Consider the following 16,896-nt stretch of genomic DNA (forward strand, 5'->3'; position numbering starts at 1 on the left):
ATTGTTGGCTAATTTAATGTTATCAAACAAAGATACAAATATTTACTTAAAAGGACCCTGCTGACCTCGGTTAACACGGCTAACAGCACCACTACTACGGAGTACTCGGTAAATACTTCCTATATTTATTTAGAGGGGCTACTGCCTAAAACCCCCCCCCCCCAACCCAGATCCCACCCAGATTATGCAAATATGTGGAACTCGGGGGAGTCTCTTCTTCTTCTCTTCTGGTCAATCAAAGCCACATGAATAATAAATAATTCACTATTTAAACCTAAGGCTCAACTCTTCTTCTTCTGCTCAGGATTGTATTTCCATTTGCATCCCTGATATGATATTCTAAGATGAGATTTAGCAACCCCACACTCCTCCCTATTACTTTCAATTTTCTACGAGCTCTCTGCTAGCAAACAATCACTTCCCCATTATCTTCTTCTATCCACGGTTTCTCCACCTCCCATCCACAAACACTGATGAGCGACGAATCACAGCACGGCTTCTCGTGCCCTACAAACCCTCCTCTATTGATGACGGAAAGGACAGCCTTCGGCACACGAGGATGCATTGTCTACGGCTATCCCTCTAGTGGCGGGGTTCTCATCAAGGAGGCCGATCTCCTTGACATGCTTTTCCTATCGCTTTCCCGCTCCCATGTATCGCATCGCGCATCCAACCCGGACGAAGAGGACACATTCTGCAATCTGATGCGACGTACTGGTGCGACACTGTGGCCGAGTGAACAGGCTTGGATCGATGTACAGATGGGGATAAGGGATGCGACAGAAGAAGAAGAAAAGGTGGTAGTGTTTGGTTGGCCGATGGATGGGGTTGGTGTGTGGGTATTGCGGTTTAGGAGTGCCAGGCAACTGCCGAGAGACTTTGGGAGAATCACCTTGGCAATGAATATGGAGGAGAAGATACGGATTATGAAAGAGTATGGCGCTACATTTATCGAAGATGTTGCCCAGGTGGATGAACTTAAGACGGAAAAAATGTAGTAAACTACCTAGTCTCTCCTTTTTTAAAACTTGACCTATAAACGGCCACTGGTCATAATCAAGAACGTCATCGGAAAGAATAGTCCACCGGGCACCTCTGTGGCCGTTTTCATGTTGAACTATTTAAGGGCGACGGTCTCACGGGCTGACCTTTATGCAGGCCGAGAGCAGTAAGGCACGGCAGAAAGTAGTGGCGGGCCGGCTGAAGGCAGCCGCCCAGCAACGGGAAAAAGCGATCGCCAACAGTATCGACAATCACCTACGGTAATCGTCGCAATCACATCTACAAGCACAGTGATCAGGGAAGGTAATCACAGAAGAAACCCTTCTCACATCCGCGCAGCGCGTCTGCAAGACATGGCACAGCACCATCGCGACCTCGCTCTCCCTGCTGCAGACGCTTTTCTTCGCACCGGCCAAACCGCATAGGGGCCGGACGCCCAACCCCCTGATAGAAAGTGTCTTCGCGGCCTTCTTCAGCACGAGCCTTGAACATAAGGTGCCGCGCGGGGAAGCTCTGGAGTCTGTGGCGGCGAGGGGGAGGCTCTGGGCCATGTTCCGCGCGGGGGCGAGCTGGCGCCGGATGTACCCGGAGGCGCCGGCGTCGCACAAGATCGGCTTCATCCAGGTGCAAGGGAGATATGAGCTCACGTACTACAGCGGGGTGGTGGAGGTTCCCGGGGGGTGACCAAGGGGAAGCTGTACGACGTGACATACGGAAGGTGCCTGGGCCTGCCGCGCAACGTGGGGTACTTCGGGGTGTACTGGAGGGAGAAGACAGACGACCCGCCGGTCAGCGCGTACTCATGGAAGTGCGGGACGGAGGATGTGACGCTGTCCAAGACGGTCGACGACGTCAGGATCGTCGTGTGCTCGATGCTGGGCGGCTCCGGACGCGAACTGGCGACGAAGGGGAAGCTACGTGAGGAGTATATGCCCGCGGACCTTGAGCGGTGCAAGGTGGATCTCGAGTACGCCTCTTCCCAGGACTGGTTTGGGTGATGCATGGGTCGGAGGGGAACCAGGGATTGCATCGACCTCTACGAGCTCCTGTGGGCGGTGGGGACTTCCCGACTCATTCCGCTCTACTTGCTTCGTACTCCGGTAATGAACTCGACCGTTAAAGAATACTATATCGTCCTACTGAACCCTGCTATGCGTGCCTGACAAGTATATTATAGGCCTGAAGTGATTGGAGACGTGAAAGCAAACATTTCACGCTAGGGAGGCATATAACAGTGAATTTACAGGCCGTATAGCTTCAACATTATCTGACTAGGTTTAGAGGGCACTACTATGGAGCCGTGTTCAATAGAAAGCACTTAACCCAATACGAGTTGTTGCTGTAAAGCCCTTGATCTCCGTACCCAACTGATTAACCGGGGATTTGCTTACACCGATCCATAAAACCGGTTAGCGTGGACAGCGACCATCTGCCCCCGAAGTTAAGACTTCTTTGGGTCTACCCCTCCTCCAGAATGATCCAAGGAGCGTTATGGATGCTGTTCGCGACTGTTTCAAATGAAGAGATGCCGAAGAATTGAAGAGTAAATGGGAATTATCATGGGGGCTCCAAACAAGGTGTCGCAAAATAAAATGGAATTTGAGGGCCGGAAATCTCCTTTCTAGTCGGACATCTCAGTCCCCACTGGTCTTGCTCCTTGACCGCCGTTTCGCCCTCTTCTTCGTCCATGTCTCGACCCTGCGCAGCGCCCTTGCCAGGGGATTGTGCGGGGTGCCTTCGGCAACATCGTCTGAGTCATCTTCGGCAACGTCTTCTTGTGAGTCGTTCCGGGCCAGGTTGATGTAGTGCTGGGCTTCGACCCTCTTAAGCCATAACCGTGAGCCGACTCGACGAGTAAAGATATGGTCTAGTCTAGTCTGCGCAAGCCACTGTCCGCAGCCAGACCGAGTTTCAAACACTATCTGTAGCTGCGTCCCGCGACATATGAGGGTATGCACTCCTATCAAGCGGAGGGAAACAACTCGTTCGACTAAAGAGGGCTCGAGAGCGTTGATGGGTTCAATTTTTTTCGAAATATATCTGGGCTTCGCTGTCAGATGAAAACGACAATGCGAGACGCACTTTTTCAGGAGTGATAACGATTTCGACAGGGGGGTATTCCTGGACAGGGCCGGCAGACATTGTCGTCAAGTTATGTGGACTTCGTCAAGACTCGAACTGCTGTATGGACTGCTTGAGGATGGAAAGCACGAGGGGATGAATGGAGGTGTCTTGATAAAACATGAATATTCCGCACCAATGTTCGCATCTGGGCACTCATGCAGTTGTATCAGGCACCAATGCCTGCTCAACGAATTTGCACCTGAGTATATTTAACGAGTGGACGGGTTCGTACCCCCTCTCGTCCGTGGAAAGAAGGTGAATCAAGCAATGTGCTCGTCGAGAAAATGGATACTGAAACCGGCATAGTACACGACCTCGACCAAGAAAAGCGACTAAAATGGATACATGGCCTGTATCAAAAAAACCTTATCGGGGACGTTCATAAATTCTCACTTTGCAAAAACAGCACGCCCAAAAGCTATCGCGTCAGCCTGGCAGAGATGCAGAGACTGCGCATCCAACGACTTCAATTTAGCCTCGCCATCCATGCGTGACGGATCTATGAGGATCCAATGTATTACACATGTTCGGATGACTGGGAGGAGGACCTTACAAAATATGGTCGGCAGATATGCAGTGTCTCGCCTGACACACCACCACGGTAAAATCTGGATGCAGCAGTTGATGACGGCGTTCTTTTCGTAGTTCAAGCATTGCAGGAACACGACTACATGGAAAGACGCGGTGGCGAGCCATGAGATCCGTTTTTGATCACCGGCGAGAGAAAACTTGATCGAAAAATGCTCACAGACGTCATGTGTGGTCTTCCGCTACATGAGAGGCACAAGTCAACCCCGGTACTGAGATGGGAAGAGAGAAATATTCCGCCCGTCTCGACTCGGACAGAAAACCGGGCCGGGAGGCGCTTCGCCCGCATCGGCGTCGCCGCTGTCGGAGCTACGTTCATGGTTGGCCCCATGTGGCTTTTAATATTAGTAGTCGATACCCTACAGGCGTTGTGGACCACGACCGTTTTCGTCGCTGCGTTTGGGCTCATGATGGCTTTCGCGCTCGAGGACAATGTTGCGGTGCTCTCCGCAACGGCAGCCTACGCAGCAGTGCTAGTGGTCTTCGTCGCTTTAGTTGCAGAATCAGAATCGACTTGACAATAGGTATAGGGAAAATAGGTACAGGAGGGGACTTTTACTACAGGAACTGGGAGATAAGCTCTGAGACGATTCGTTATCAACTACAACATGTACAACAGCCTCCTTCTTAACTAAAGGCTATCCTAACTGAAGAGATTCGCTTGTCCGTGCAGTAGTAAGTCTGCGCGGAAGCGGCTACTGTCAGTCAGGCGCAGCCGACCCTATGGTGTAGTGCAGAAACTCAGCTCCAAAGTCTGTCGGGGGACTTATTCGTGCAGAGTACATGATGGAAAGCATTCGTATCGCGTAGGTCCACAGAGGCTGCGGGAGAACGTCAGCTTGTGCGGCGGCTTGTACTCGGCGATGACGGCTACGGTGCGCTTTTCCTAGGCAAAGGTCTTCGTAACGGATCTAGCTGGCATTCGAAATTCAGACTCGGACGATTTTCTTTGGTGCCGGGTATTCCGGGCCGTCGCTGCCCCAAGCCCAGGTCTGGATCCTGCCGCAGCCCCCGGGGGGGACGGACCCGCCGTTCCACAATCATATATATGGACTGTGTCACAAATCGTGATCCTCCATACTGACTTTGGGTCCTGCGGGCGAACCATTACCACCGTCAGCCATGGCCAAAAGACGATGGATCGATCGACCGATCCGATGAGGATTATGAGGATTATGAGGATTCAGCAAGCTGACTCAGCACAATACAGGTCTCCCCAATCTGATCTTTGACTATTTCCTTTTCCTTTTTTGCTACAAAGATGGCGGTAAATTTAATGGGGTAGAGCAGCAAGATTATGACCGAGAAAATCGAGCTCCCCTCAGGTGCAGATCATGGTTACACGGGATGAGGGGTGGCTGTGCAAGCCTGTGCTCCTTTTTGAATCCTTTCCAAGGCCGGCAAAGTGGCAAGCCAAGAGCTCACTTCGCTCGTGTTCCCCTTCTCGCCTAACAGCGGATCCCGGCTCATTCTGCCACCCAATCTTGATTCATCGCCCTACGCTTGGACCGATCTTTGTGGAGCATAGGGAAATTAGGTGTCCCCCTTCCAGCTGTGTTGCCTGCAAGCGTTGCCTGGGTCTTGACTGCATCTTTTATTACCATGAAAATATTCCATCACGCGCCCATTTTCTTTTGACTTTTATTTTCTCCCCCCTGGTTCACCCTCGTCCCTTACAACGACCAAGCACGACAAGCTCGCGTGGGGAGCTCGCGATTGACTCTCGGTTTTCTCGACCCGCCATTTTCGAGGAGCCCTCGTGCGCGGCGCGCATGACTACCAGCAAAACCATGGAGCCGATTAAAGTCATCGTCGCCTCGACAAAGGCGACGTGGCTCGCGAAACTCGTCTTCCGCGGCATCGCGGCCGTCATCGCCATCGCCTTGATTGGCATCGTTTCGTCGGTCGCAGCGCAAAGCTCATACGACGATTACTACTACTCTTACACTGACGGCTATATCCCGCTTGCCGTTATTGGTGCCCAGGTATGTCCGGATGAGCGCGCGTCGCCCTTGACCTCTGCTCTGCTGAGCTGGGAACGACGCTGCTAGTCGAAACAACCACTTGATGGATGCGCTTGTCGTTTTGGCTAACCTCGAATCCTAGCTCATCTTGTCGGTTTGCTGGACTATTGCCGAAATTGTCTGCCTCATCGTCCGAACAGGTCATCTAGGCATTCACCCTGGCGCCTGCGTCGCCATGGATCTGATCATCTGGCTCGGCCTCCTAATCGGTGTTATCATCTTGTCTCTGCTCTGCTGGGGAGGCTGGTGTGGCTGGGATTACGACGAGTATGGAGACGCGGTCGTCAGCCATTCTCGGCGGACGGCGACGGTTGCCCTTGGCGTTATCCTCATGTAGGTGTTCTTTTTCCTTTTGTTTCCTGGCCGCATGCTCTGCATGCCACGAGTCTTATCCGTACTGACACTAGCCATACCCCAGCCTCACGCATTTCACTCTCTTCGTCATCGCCTGCTGGGAAACAAGCGTCCGAAACCGTGCCGTCCGGCTTATTCTCGACCGTAACGGCGAACTTCTGAAGGGACCAGAGTCTGCCTACAAGGCGTATCAGAGTTATCAAGCTCGGTCTGCGCCTGCCGCCCAACCCGTACCGCAGCCGCCACCGGCGGCTTTTTCGCCCGCTCCGGCACCAGTTCCTGGACACCTGTATCCCACCGCACCCCCATCGCGTCGCCCAGTCGCATCCGAAGCGCCCCAGGCTTCATTGAACCCCGGCCGAATCCCGAGTCCGTCGGAAGTATCGAGCGTCAGCCCTGTAGCGCCCAATCCTCAATAGACAGCATAACGTCCTTTCGCCAAGAAATTTCATTGGGGGAAGGGGGAATCAGCGGAGATCAGCTCGGGCATGCCACTTAATACTTTAATAACGGGAAGCAAACCAGTTCAATCGCTCGATGGCGTGCATTCTTTCTTCTATGTTCCGGGCCGGAGGTGCGGTCGTGTTGGACATACACTACAAATATCTATATATCTAGGTTGTCTCCATAATTTCAATGCAGAATGATACCCTTGTCCTTCCTATCTGGTCGAATTTTTCAAGTTGCACACGGCACATCTCTGCTTGCGCCTCAGGCTTTGTGTCTCAGACACTAGTGCAAGGCGAGCTACTTTTTCGTGGCGCATGAGAGATGTTGTGGTTGATTCGTGACGATTCAGTGTTTCGACGGACGGCCAAAGGGTCCTCGCAGCCCAGGTCCACGACGGCGAGGTGCCATTTCTCTCCGAGGATCAAGAGAACTGATCAAGATATGGGCGGAGCTAAGCGGGGTTTGCTGGGAACAAAATTACGGGCTTCGGCCGAAAAAAGACCCAACGGAGATAATGGAACAGATGACTAAGCTTCTTGTCGCCGAGACCGTCGGCTTTATCGGTCGATGTGGTTCTCAAGCACTTTCTCATCTCCGTTCCATGGTGTATGTCGAGGCGGCATTGGAATTCGGAAAGAGACATTTGCACCATTTTTATTACTCTTTCACGCATCTCGAAGTTAGTGTGTAGCCCAAGGATAACTGAAGAGATTCAGCGGTGGGAAATACTCCGAGTCCTAATGGATCCGCAACCTCGCCGGCGGAGAAGGCGACCGGCCCTCTCCTGCGTCGAGTGTCGCCGCCGCAAGATCAAGTGCGACCGGAACAACCCCTGCAGCCATTGCGTGTCAACAAAAGCCCGGTGTACATACAGAGTGTATAACGATGGTCCGGCTCTTTGCCCCTATACGGAACAACTCCACTCCCTGAACGAAACACCAAGTCCAACAGCCCCTTCATCTTCGCCCACACTAGCTCCGGACCGACGGGCAGAGGATTCCGGCAGACCAATACGCAATAATAATAGCTACTCATCGACAGCGCCTACTGTCGTGTCGACAGCACTACCTGTAATGCCAACACCAGCAACTGGAACCGCGTCAACGGAAACGCAGGATGACGGAACTCTCCTCGTCGATCGTACTGGTATCCAACCATCGACGCATAAACCGAACGTCCAGTCAGATCTCCAGGATATCCTACAGAGGTTACGGAAACTTGAGGAATCTTCCTCGTCCGGTCCCGACCCGAGCCGGGATATCCTCTCGCTCCATTACGGGCCCGTTCAGGATAGCCAAATTGTTCTGAATAAGACCCGAGTGCTAAGATGGAGCTTCTGGACGGGCATGTCAGGAGGTATGTCCATACCTATTGCCACGCTTTTTCCCATTCCGCCTTGGCCTTTTATTAATCATGCCACGAAAAGCTGCTGCCTATTGTAAATTGCTATGCTGAGGCATCTGGCTCCGGTAACGTAGATTCACCCAGAGGTGCCGAAACCTCTGATCTTATCGCTCAAATGGGCGACCTCCTCCGAAAATGCAAGTTTGTTGCCAAAAGCCTCAAAGCCTGGCGGCCCAGCAGGTCTCTCATGGCACCCGGGCTCATTCTTGCGCCTCCACCCCGAGAAACCGCCGATGCAATGTCTACTCTCTATTTTCAGTCCTTCGAGTCGACATACCGAATTCTCCATAGACCGAGCTTTTGGGCTGAGTACGAGAGATACTGGGATGATCCCGGTAGTGCCTCTACAAGCCTCCGACTAAAAGTCCTCCTCGTTATCGCCATAGGATCGAGTCTCCATGAGCAAGACGACGCTGACTCCGAATTCCGTAACCAGGTCTATCAGTGGATATATGCTGCCCAAACATGGTTATCTGGGCCTTTGGAGAAAGACCGCCTGAGCTTCGCGGGGTTGCAGATTCACTGCCTTATGATTCTTGCTCGCCAAATCTTTTCCGTGGGTGGTGACTTGGTTTGGATATCAATAGGGTCTCTTGTTCACCAGGCCATGCAGATGGGGTTAAGTAGAGATCCCAAACACCTCCCACCCATGTCTATCTTGAAAGCAGAACTGCGGAGGAGGCTATGGGCTACTATCCTCGAGATGGCTGTACAAGCGTCTCTAGATTCAGCCATGCCTCCACGGATTTCCTTGGACGAGTTTGACACGGCAGCCCCCTCTAACGTCAACGATGAAGATATGGATGAATCCACAGTGGAACTCCATTCCCGCCCTACATCTATCTATACCGAAACTTCGATGCAACTGATCCTTCTCGACTCACTGCCAACGCGCCTTCGAATTTTGCGGCTTTTGAACGACTTGCACTCTGAGCTCTCATACCCCGACATCCTTTCTCTCAGCTCGGAAATAACAGAAGCCTCTCGAGTATACACCAAACTCCTCAATGAAAATAGCAAATCGGGCGTAACGCCTTTCCACCGTAACCTTCTCGACTATTTAGTCCGTCGATTTATGATCCCATTACACTGCTCCTTTGCCCACAAGGCCCGGACCAACCCGCTATTCCATTACTCCCTCAAAGTCAGCATAGACGCTGCCATGGCTATTATCTCTCCGGAGCCAGACGAAGCCTTCCACCGCCTAATGATCGTGGGAGGTGGCTTGTTTTAGGAAGGTTTTAGGTATGCAATGACTTCTATCGGGTTGGAGCTCCTCTCACAGGTCGAGACTCAACGCCTAGACGGGACCCTTCATCGGACCTCGCAATACCGGGCTATCCTCAAGAAGGCATTGAACGATATGATCGACCTATTACTAGAACGGATGCGCAAGGGCGAAACAAATGTCAAGAGTTACATGTTCCTGTGCATGATTCTGGCTCAGGTGGAGGCGATAGAAACAGGTAGCTCTTGCGAGTTGAAAATTGCACAGGGTGGGAAGGATAGCCTCGAGTTGTATTATAATCTCCTGCAAGCCCGAGCTAGTGAATGCTCTACGGCGTACCCTAGCGGAACTGAGGTAGGTGGAACTCCGTCAACAGGTTTAGATAGATAGGTAGGGTCTAGGTTAGACTTTAACATAAATTATTTCTTTCTCGAGACCAACTTCTCCTAGTATAGGCAGCTCCTATAAATATAAGTATATTTAATAACTATATAATAATAAAGTAGTTATATATATATTACAATCCTAGTACTAACCTATTAATAATATTAAATAGATATAACTAATAATAAAATTAAAATAATTATCTATTTATAGTAAAGTAAAATAATTAAATAGTATTTATTATAATCTTAATACTAGCTTATTGATAGTATTAGGTAGATATAACTAGTAATAGGATTAAGGTAGTTATCTATTAGTAGTAAAGTAAGGTAGTTAAGTAGTATTTATAAGATATTAGTAAAAAGTATATATTTAAGTATAGGAATGTAGTTATATTTAAATTAACTACTAGAAAGTTTTAAAAGATAAATTAGATATATAGTAGAACCTATAGTTTATATAGATATTTCCCTTCTAAGCTCTCTCTAAGACTAATATTCTTCTAGTATTAGTCCTTAGTAAAGATTAACTATATTCCTTTATTAGTCCTATTTTAGATTATTAAGACTACTTTATTAATTTTATTAATCTTAATTCTATTAGTCTATATTCTCTTATAGTTTATTTTTTTCTATTATATCTAATTATTTTAAGCTTTTAAAATAGTTAGCTTATAATATAATATTTCCCCTCCTTTAGTCTTTATCCCTAAAGATTTATAAATAGATTATTTACCTATTAGTTCCTTATTCCTATAAGTTTTTCTTATATATTTATTATTATTAGTAATATTATTTTAATTAATATATTAGATTATATTAAAAAATATTATATTATTAAATCTATAACTATTTAAAAAACTTATAAAATAGATTTCTTAATTTAATATATTTTTATTAAAAGAAAGAAAAAAGAAAATATATTATATATTTATTATTATAAGTTAAAAATAATATATTTTTTTATAATAGGGTTCTTTTATTATAAAAAGTATATTTTATAAAGGGGCTGCGCCCTATAAAAGTAGGGGGCTAGCGCTTAGTGCTAGCTAAAAACATTCCCCTCTCCTGGAAGCGGTAGCTGCCAGCACAGCAGCAGCTCCACTACTTAGTAGCTGTGGCTGCTAGCAGCTAGAACTAGCCCTCACCTTGGTTATCTAGGAATAGCACTGCCTGTAAGCAAATAGTACCTATAATATATAAGCACAGGTTCCTGCAGGTTCTACTATAGTAGATAAGGAGAGCTTACCTACTACTTTTATAATCTAGTTTCTTTCTTTCTTTCCTTATTAAATAATTCTACTATTTTTTCTACTTATAGGGATATACTAATAAGAATACTCTACACCCTATAATATATTATTTAACTATATACTATTAGATATTAGATATAATGGAAGAGTAGCTTTATATTAAGCTACTACTATAGCTACTAATATTAGATCCCTAGATCTAGTAAGTAGGCTATACTCTCCTTGGGAATAGCAAATTTATCTAATTAATTCAGGAGGCAGTTACTATAGCTTAGGCTACTATCACCCCTAGTATACTTTTACCTAATATAATAACTCCTCTCCTATTTAAATTAGGAAGCTAAGAGCTTTATACTAATACTTTTACTAGCACTACTTTAAAGGGCTAAATTAAGTAAAAGATATTATTATAGTTAAAGTAGGATAGTAAGTTAGATATATTCTACCCCTTCTTAAACTACTTCCTTATTAAATATAAAATTAATAATCTTATAAAGCTAATTAGCTTTAATAAGGTAATATAATATATTATAATAGATATAATTTTAAAAGATAAATAATAATAGATCTATCTCTTCTAAGTTACTAGTAACCTATATAGTAACTCTAATTTTATAGACTTTATCTAGTATTTTATCTAGATATTTAAAAATACTTAGATATAGCTAGATATATAAAATTATTTCTATTAGCTAATATAGAAAGATAACTAATAATTTTTTTAGTTCTTCTTAGAATTTAAAGAAGTCCTTACCTAAGTAAGTAGTATAAGCTAGGATAATAGATCCTATTTCTTATAGTTATAGAATATATTATCTTTAAGCTTTACTATTTAACTAATTATAGTATAAATACTAATAGATTATAATAAGTTTATTATTAGATTCTACTTTATTACTTAGATATATAAGTAGACCTTAGCTTTCTAAGCTTTATATAGGAAGTAGCTCTACTTTCTAAGGAATAGTCTATACCCCCTAGGTATAAGCTTACTATTATATTACCCTACTAGCTTTCCTAAGAAGAACTAGTCCCTACTAATAGATTTAGATAGAGATATCTAGATAAAAATAACTTATATTTTAGATAAAGGTACTAGTTAGTATTATAATAGTAATTATATTAGCTTAAAAGCTAAGAAAGCTAGGTAGGTTTTAAAGGAGGAAAGAGAAAAGTATTAAGAGGAAGAGTATTGCTTTTACTATAGAAGTAGTAGCTACTTTATAGCTATATACTTATATACCCTAGTAGTATTTCTAAAAAAGAAGATTAGAATTAATATTATTTATAATATCCTACTATTTAAGGAGTTAGATAATAAAAATAGTTTTATATAGGGAAAAAAATAGCTTTATAGTAAAATTAAACTCTAGAGTAGTATTTAACTATAACTTAGATAGAAGAGTTTAATAGTAAAATAAAAGTTAAATTTATAATTATTTTTATTATTATTAATAATTAAAACCTTATTTATATTCTTATAGATAAAAGCTATTTATATTATACTACTATAAGTAAGGACTTAATTAAGGACTTTAATATCCCTATTATCTTTATTTTTCCTTAAGTAATTAAAGGAATATTAGCTACTATAAAAGGGATAGTAATTTAGGAGATAGTTTATTTTATAATTAAAGTAGTAGGCTATACTTATACTATATATATATATATAATCCTGCTCCTAAAGTACCTAATAATCTTAGGGAAACCTTAGTTAACTTATAGCTAATTATTTTCTATTTTCTATAAGAAATATTTCTAGTATAAGCTATAAAAAAAATAAGTTCCCTATATTAGTAAATAGGAAAAGTTATTAAGGGTATAGGAACTATAGGATACCTACTATATAATAGTATTAGTATTTACTATAGAGGTAAGAAGGATTAAGTATAGGAAGGGCTAGGTAATAGTAGATATATTAGTATTTATAGTAAGCTTAAGGGATATTAAGAAAGCTCTTGCTCCTAAGTATAAAAAGATAGAAGTAGAATTATAGGTAATTATTTTTTAGTACTTTTATAACTTCCTCCTACTATTTATAAAGAGTAAGGTAGATAAGTTTAACCCTTATAAGCTAGAAATTGATTATAGTATCCTAATTAAAGAGGGGCTAGATAGTAAAGAGCTACCCCTCCTATAGGGGCTACTATATAATATATTAAGGGAGGAGCTCCTAGTCTTAAAGAAGATATTAAAAAACCTCCTTAATAAAGAGTTTATCTAAGCTAGTAGCTTTAAGGTAGCTATATTAGTCTTCTTTATATAGAAGCTAAATAAGGGGATATAGTTTTATATTAATTACTAGGGATTAAACTAAATTATCTACTTAGATTAATATCCCCTCTTACTTATAGGGGAGACCTTTTATACTTTAATATATATTAAGTAGTTTATAAAAGTTAATATTATCTAGGCCTTTTATAAGATAAGGATTATAGAAGAAGAGGAATATAAGATAGTATTTTAGATAAAGTATAGCTTTTTTAAGTAGATAGTTACTTTTTTTAAGCTTATAGGGGTACTAGTAATATTTTAGTAATATATTAATAATATCTTAAAAGATTATTTTAATAAATTTATATTAGTTTATATAGATAATATACTTATTTATTTAAATAGCTTTAAAAAGGATTACTTTTAGAAAGTATAGTAAGTCCTTAAGTATCTCTACTTATATAGCTTCTATCTAGACCTAAATAAATATAAATTTACTATTAAAAAGGTTAAATATTTTAAGTTTATAATATATACTAGTATTAGTATATAGGTAGACCTAGAGAAGGTCTATATAATCTTTAAATAGTAGAGCTTAATAATATAAATAAATATATAGAGCTTCCTAAGATTTTATAACTATTATTAGATCTTTATCCCTACTTTCTCTAATATAGCTATTTCTCTTATAATACTAATAAGTAAGGAGACCCCCTTTATTTAATTATAGGAGTATAAGAAGGTATTTAATCTACTAAAGATACTTTTTACTAGAGTATTTATCTTAACTAAATAAGATCTAAAGTACTCTACTTATATTGAAATAGACTATAGTGGGTTTAGCTTAGATAGTATATTTTTATAGGAGGTTAATAGCTAGAGGAAACTAGTAGTTTTCTACTTTTAAAAGCTTTTACTAGTAGAATATAATTACTTAATCTATAATAAGGAGATATTAGTAATTATCTACTATTTTAAATAATAGTTAGCTAAGCTTTATAGCTATAAGGGCTTTACTATCCTTATTAATTACTAGAATCTCTAATATTTTATAATTTAGTAGATCTTATTAGAATAATAGGCCAGGTAGGCTGAGTACCTCTTTTAGTTTAACTTTTAATTAGAATACTAGCTTAGGAAGGATATTATTATCCTAGATATACTATCTTACTAGGAATAGAACTAGCTATTATAAAAAGAAAAGTAGGATATATAAGAAATATAGCTAATCTTAGAAAAGGTATTAAGCTATACTATTAGTATTGCTACTAGTATACTTGCCCTCTTTGTTTTTAGTAACCTAGTACTATAGAGTTTATAGGAGTAGATTATTTTTTAGGACTAACTTTACTAAAAAGTCCTCTATACTATAGAATAAAGTACTTACTTCCTAGACCCTAAGCTTTAACTTAAGATATAAATTAGTAAGTATTAAATTAACTCCTAGGGCTAGCTATACTTTAGAGATAGGTTGTAGGTACTTAGTATACTTTTAATAACCTTTATAGAAGCTTAAAGTATATTATTAGAAATAGAGAAATTAAACTAGTTTTAGGGATAGATTATCTAGTAAATCTATAATATAAATATTATTAGATATCCTAGGTGTAAAGGTATGATTGTAATAGTCTTATAAGACTTTTACTAGCTACTTTTCTACTAATATATTTACTAATTTCTTAGAAACTGTAATATCTATAGGTACTTTAAGATCTAGAGGGATAGGAAATATAGTTTTCTAAAACCCTTATTAGTTTTAGATTAATTTTACTAGTAAATTTAAATAGACTTTATTATAGACTTCTTTCTAGTAAATAAAAACTATTATTTCTAAGTTATTAAAAATAAGCTCTTTAAGGAAATAATTTTAAAGTTAGTTATTATTATAGATATTAAGGTATATATAAAATATTTTCTATAATACTAAATATAGTATTACTAGTAGTTATAGGCTATTATAAGTAATTAGAGGGGAATATAAATAAGCTACTTTTAGTACTACCTATATAGGCTTCTCTCTATTAAGTAGTAGTTAAGTATAGTATATTACCCCTAGATAGATAGAAGCTCTAAATATATAAACTAGGAAGTCTAAGCCTTCTTCTAAGCTTATATTTATTATAACTAGGATAACTAGGACTAATAGTACCTTATAGTATAGATAGTAATAAATAGCTATATTAGCTTATCTATTAAGATATTCCTTTTTTATATAATATATAAATATAAGCTACCTTCTATCTTATTTATTATAGAGGATACCTTAGTAGAGTAAGTACTTTAGTACTTACCTAAGGGGTATATAAAGGACTTTATCTAAAAGCTTTAAGAAATTACTAAGCTCTACTAGGTAACTATAGTATTTACTAGTTAAGCTTAAGAGGCTTTTATAAATAAGAAAAGGGCTTTTACTAAGAGATTTAAAGTAAGTAATAAAGTATAGTTAGATTTATATAATTATAATATTATATAGCTAAAGAAGAAACTAGATTCTCTCTATTTAAAATTTACTATCTCTTATATTTTTATTTTATATACTATTAAGCTATCTAGCTTACTTAGTAGGAGGGAGAGCTAGTTTTATATTAATTTCCTCTACTAAATATATAAGGATTTTATATTTAACTAGGTATAAATAGACTTTTAGCTATTAGCTATCTAGGTTAATAGTAATAATAAGTAAGTAGTTAATAAGATCTACTATATTTATATTAGAAAAGTTAAATATAGCTTTTACTAGGAAGTTTTTATATAATAGAAAAACTATAATATATTTATATAGAAATTATTAAGTAAGTTTATAAAGATAGAGGTACTTAATTTATTTAAAGTAGTATATAGACTAGCTAATATTAATAATAGCTTAAAAATAGCTTATAAGAGATAGGAGAAATATATAAATATAAAAGAATAGAGATATATTAATAGTAATAATAGCTTTATTAAGCTTAACTTTATTTATTTTAAAATAAAAAAGAAAAGAAAACTAATTATAAGAATATAAAATAGAAATAGAAACTAATATTATTAAGTATACTAAGCTTATTTATTATTAAAATTGTCTTTATCTATAGGATTACTAGTAGTTTTATTTTTAAAAGTAGTAACTTAGGTAGTAAGGGCTATAAATTTAATAGTAATTAGGTTAGTAGAAGAGAGGGGGGTAGTAGGAGTAGTAGGAGTAGTAGGGGGGATAGTAGTATTATTAAGGGTATATATTATAGTACTTTTAGATAAGTAGAAGATTATTAGTTAAAGTATAATTAAAGAAGGGGAGGAAGAGGGTTATATTAGGGAACTAAGTTAGTATCTTTTAAAGTCTAGAGGTTTTTTTATATTTTAGTAGTTTTAAGTAGGAAGTTATATATTTATTATTACTATCTAGATATTATAATTATTTATTATTTAGTATAGTAGAGGTACTAGGCTTTTACTATAGTAGGCTATATAGGATTATAGTGCTAGCTAGTATTATAGTAGTAGGTGTAAGTACTGTGGCTATGTGGCTAGCTGATATAATCTTGGTAGTATTAGTCTATATAGATATAGTAGAGATATAGTTATTTTTGTTAGGGACTAATATCTAGAGGACTATTTAGGGGGGGAGTAGTAGGGTTAGTAGAGGAGGGGGGTAGGATAATAGTAGTAATAGTAGAGGGTAGTAGTATAGTAGAAAGTAGTATAGAAGAGGGTAATATAATTATAAATTTAATTAAGAAGCTATATTTACTAATTAACTTAGGAATAATAGTAGAGGTAGATAAGAAGAAGTAAAAAGATTTATTTTTAGAAAGAGTAGGTAGTATTAGGGGTAGTAGGTATAGTAAGTAAAGTATAAAGTATTAAAATTTAAATTTACTTTAAGGTAATAA

General features: G+C 39.9%; 3 protein-coding genes across 3 annotated transcripts; all 3 read left to right on the plus strand.

The window, feature by feature from the left end:
* Positions 1-473: 473 nt before the first annotated feature.
* On the plus strand, positions 474-2,000 carry SAPIO_CDS2524 (uncharacterized protein; the record flags this gene model as incomplete). Its single annotated transcript, XM_016785517.1, has 3 exons — positions 474-827; positions 1,342-1,649; positions 1,721-2,000. 3 exons carry the CDS (start codon positions 474-476, stop codon positions 1,998-2,000), a joined length of 942 nt encoding a protein of 313 aa, XP_016644893.1.
* A 3,504-nt stretch (positions 2,001-5,504) lies between these two features.
* On the plus strand, positions 5,505-6,511 carry SAPIO_CDS2525 (uncharacterized protein; the record flags this gene model as incomplete). The annotated part of the gene is made up of 3 exons (XM_016785518.1): positions 5,505-5,699; positions 5,821-6,071; positions 6,157-6,511. 3 exons carry the CDS (start codon positions 5,505-5,507, stop codon positions 6,509-6,511), a joined length of 801 nt encoding a protein of 266 aa, XP_016644894.1.
* Positions 6,512-7,282: 771 nt separating this feature from the next.
* SAPIO_CDS2526 (uncharacterized protein) lies at positions 7,283-9,180 on the plus strand (the record flags this gene model as incomplete). Its single annotated transcript, XM_016785519.1, has 2 exons — positions 7,283-7,898; positions 8,021-9,180. The coding sequence occupies 2 exons, from the start codon at positions 7,283-7,285 to the stop codon at positions 9,178-9,180; spliced, it is 1,776 nt and encodes a 591-aa protein (XP_016644895.1).
* Positions 9,181-16,896: the final 7,716 nt, after the last annotated feature.

This window comes from Scedosporium apiospermum (assembly GCF_000732125.1).
Source record: "Scedosporium apiospermum strain IHEM 14462 chromosome Unknown SEQ_SAPIO_0086, whole genome shotgun sequence".
Classification (NCBI taxonomy): Eukaryota; Fungi; Ascomycota; class Sordariomycetes; order Microascales; family Microascaceae; genus Scedosporium; species Scedosporium apiospermum.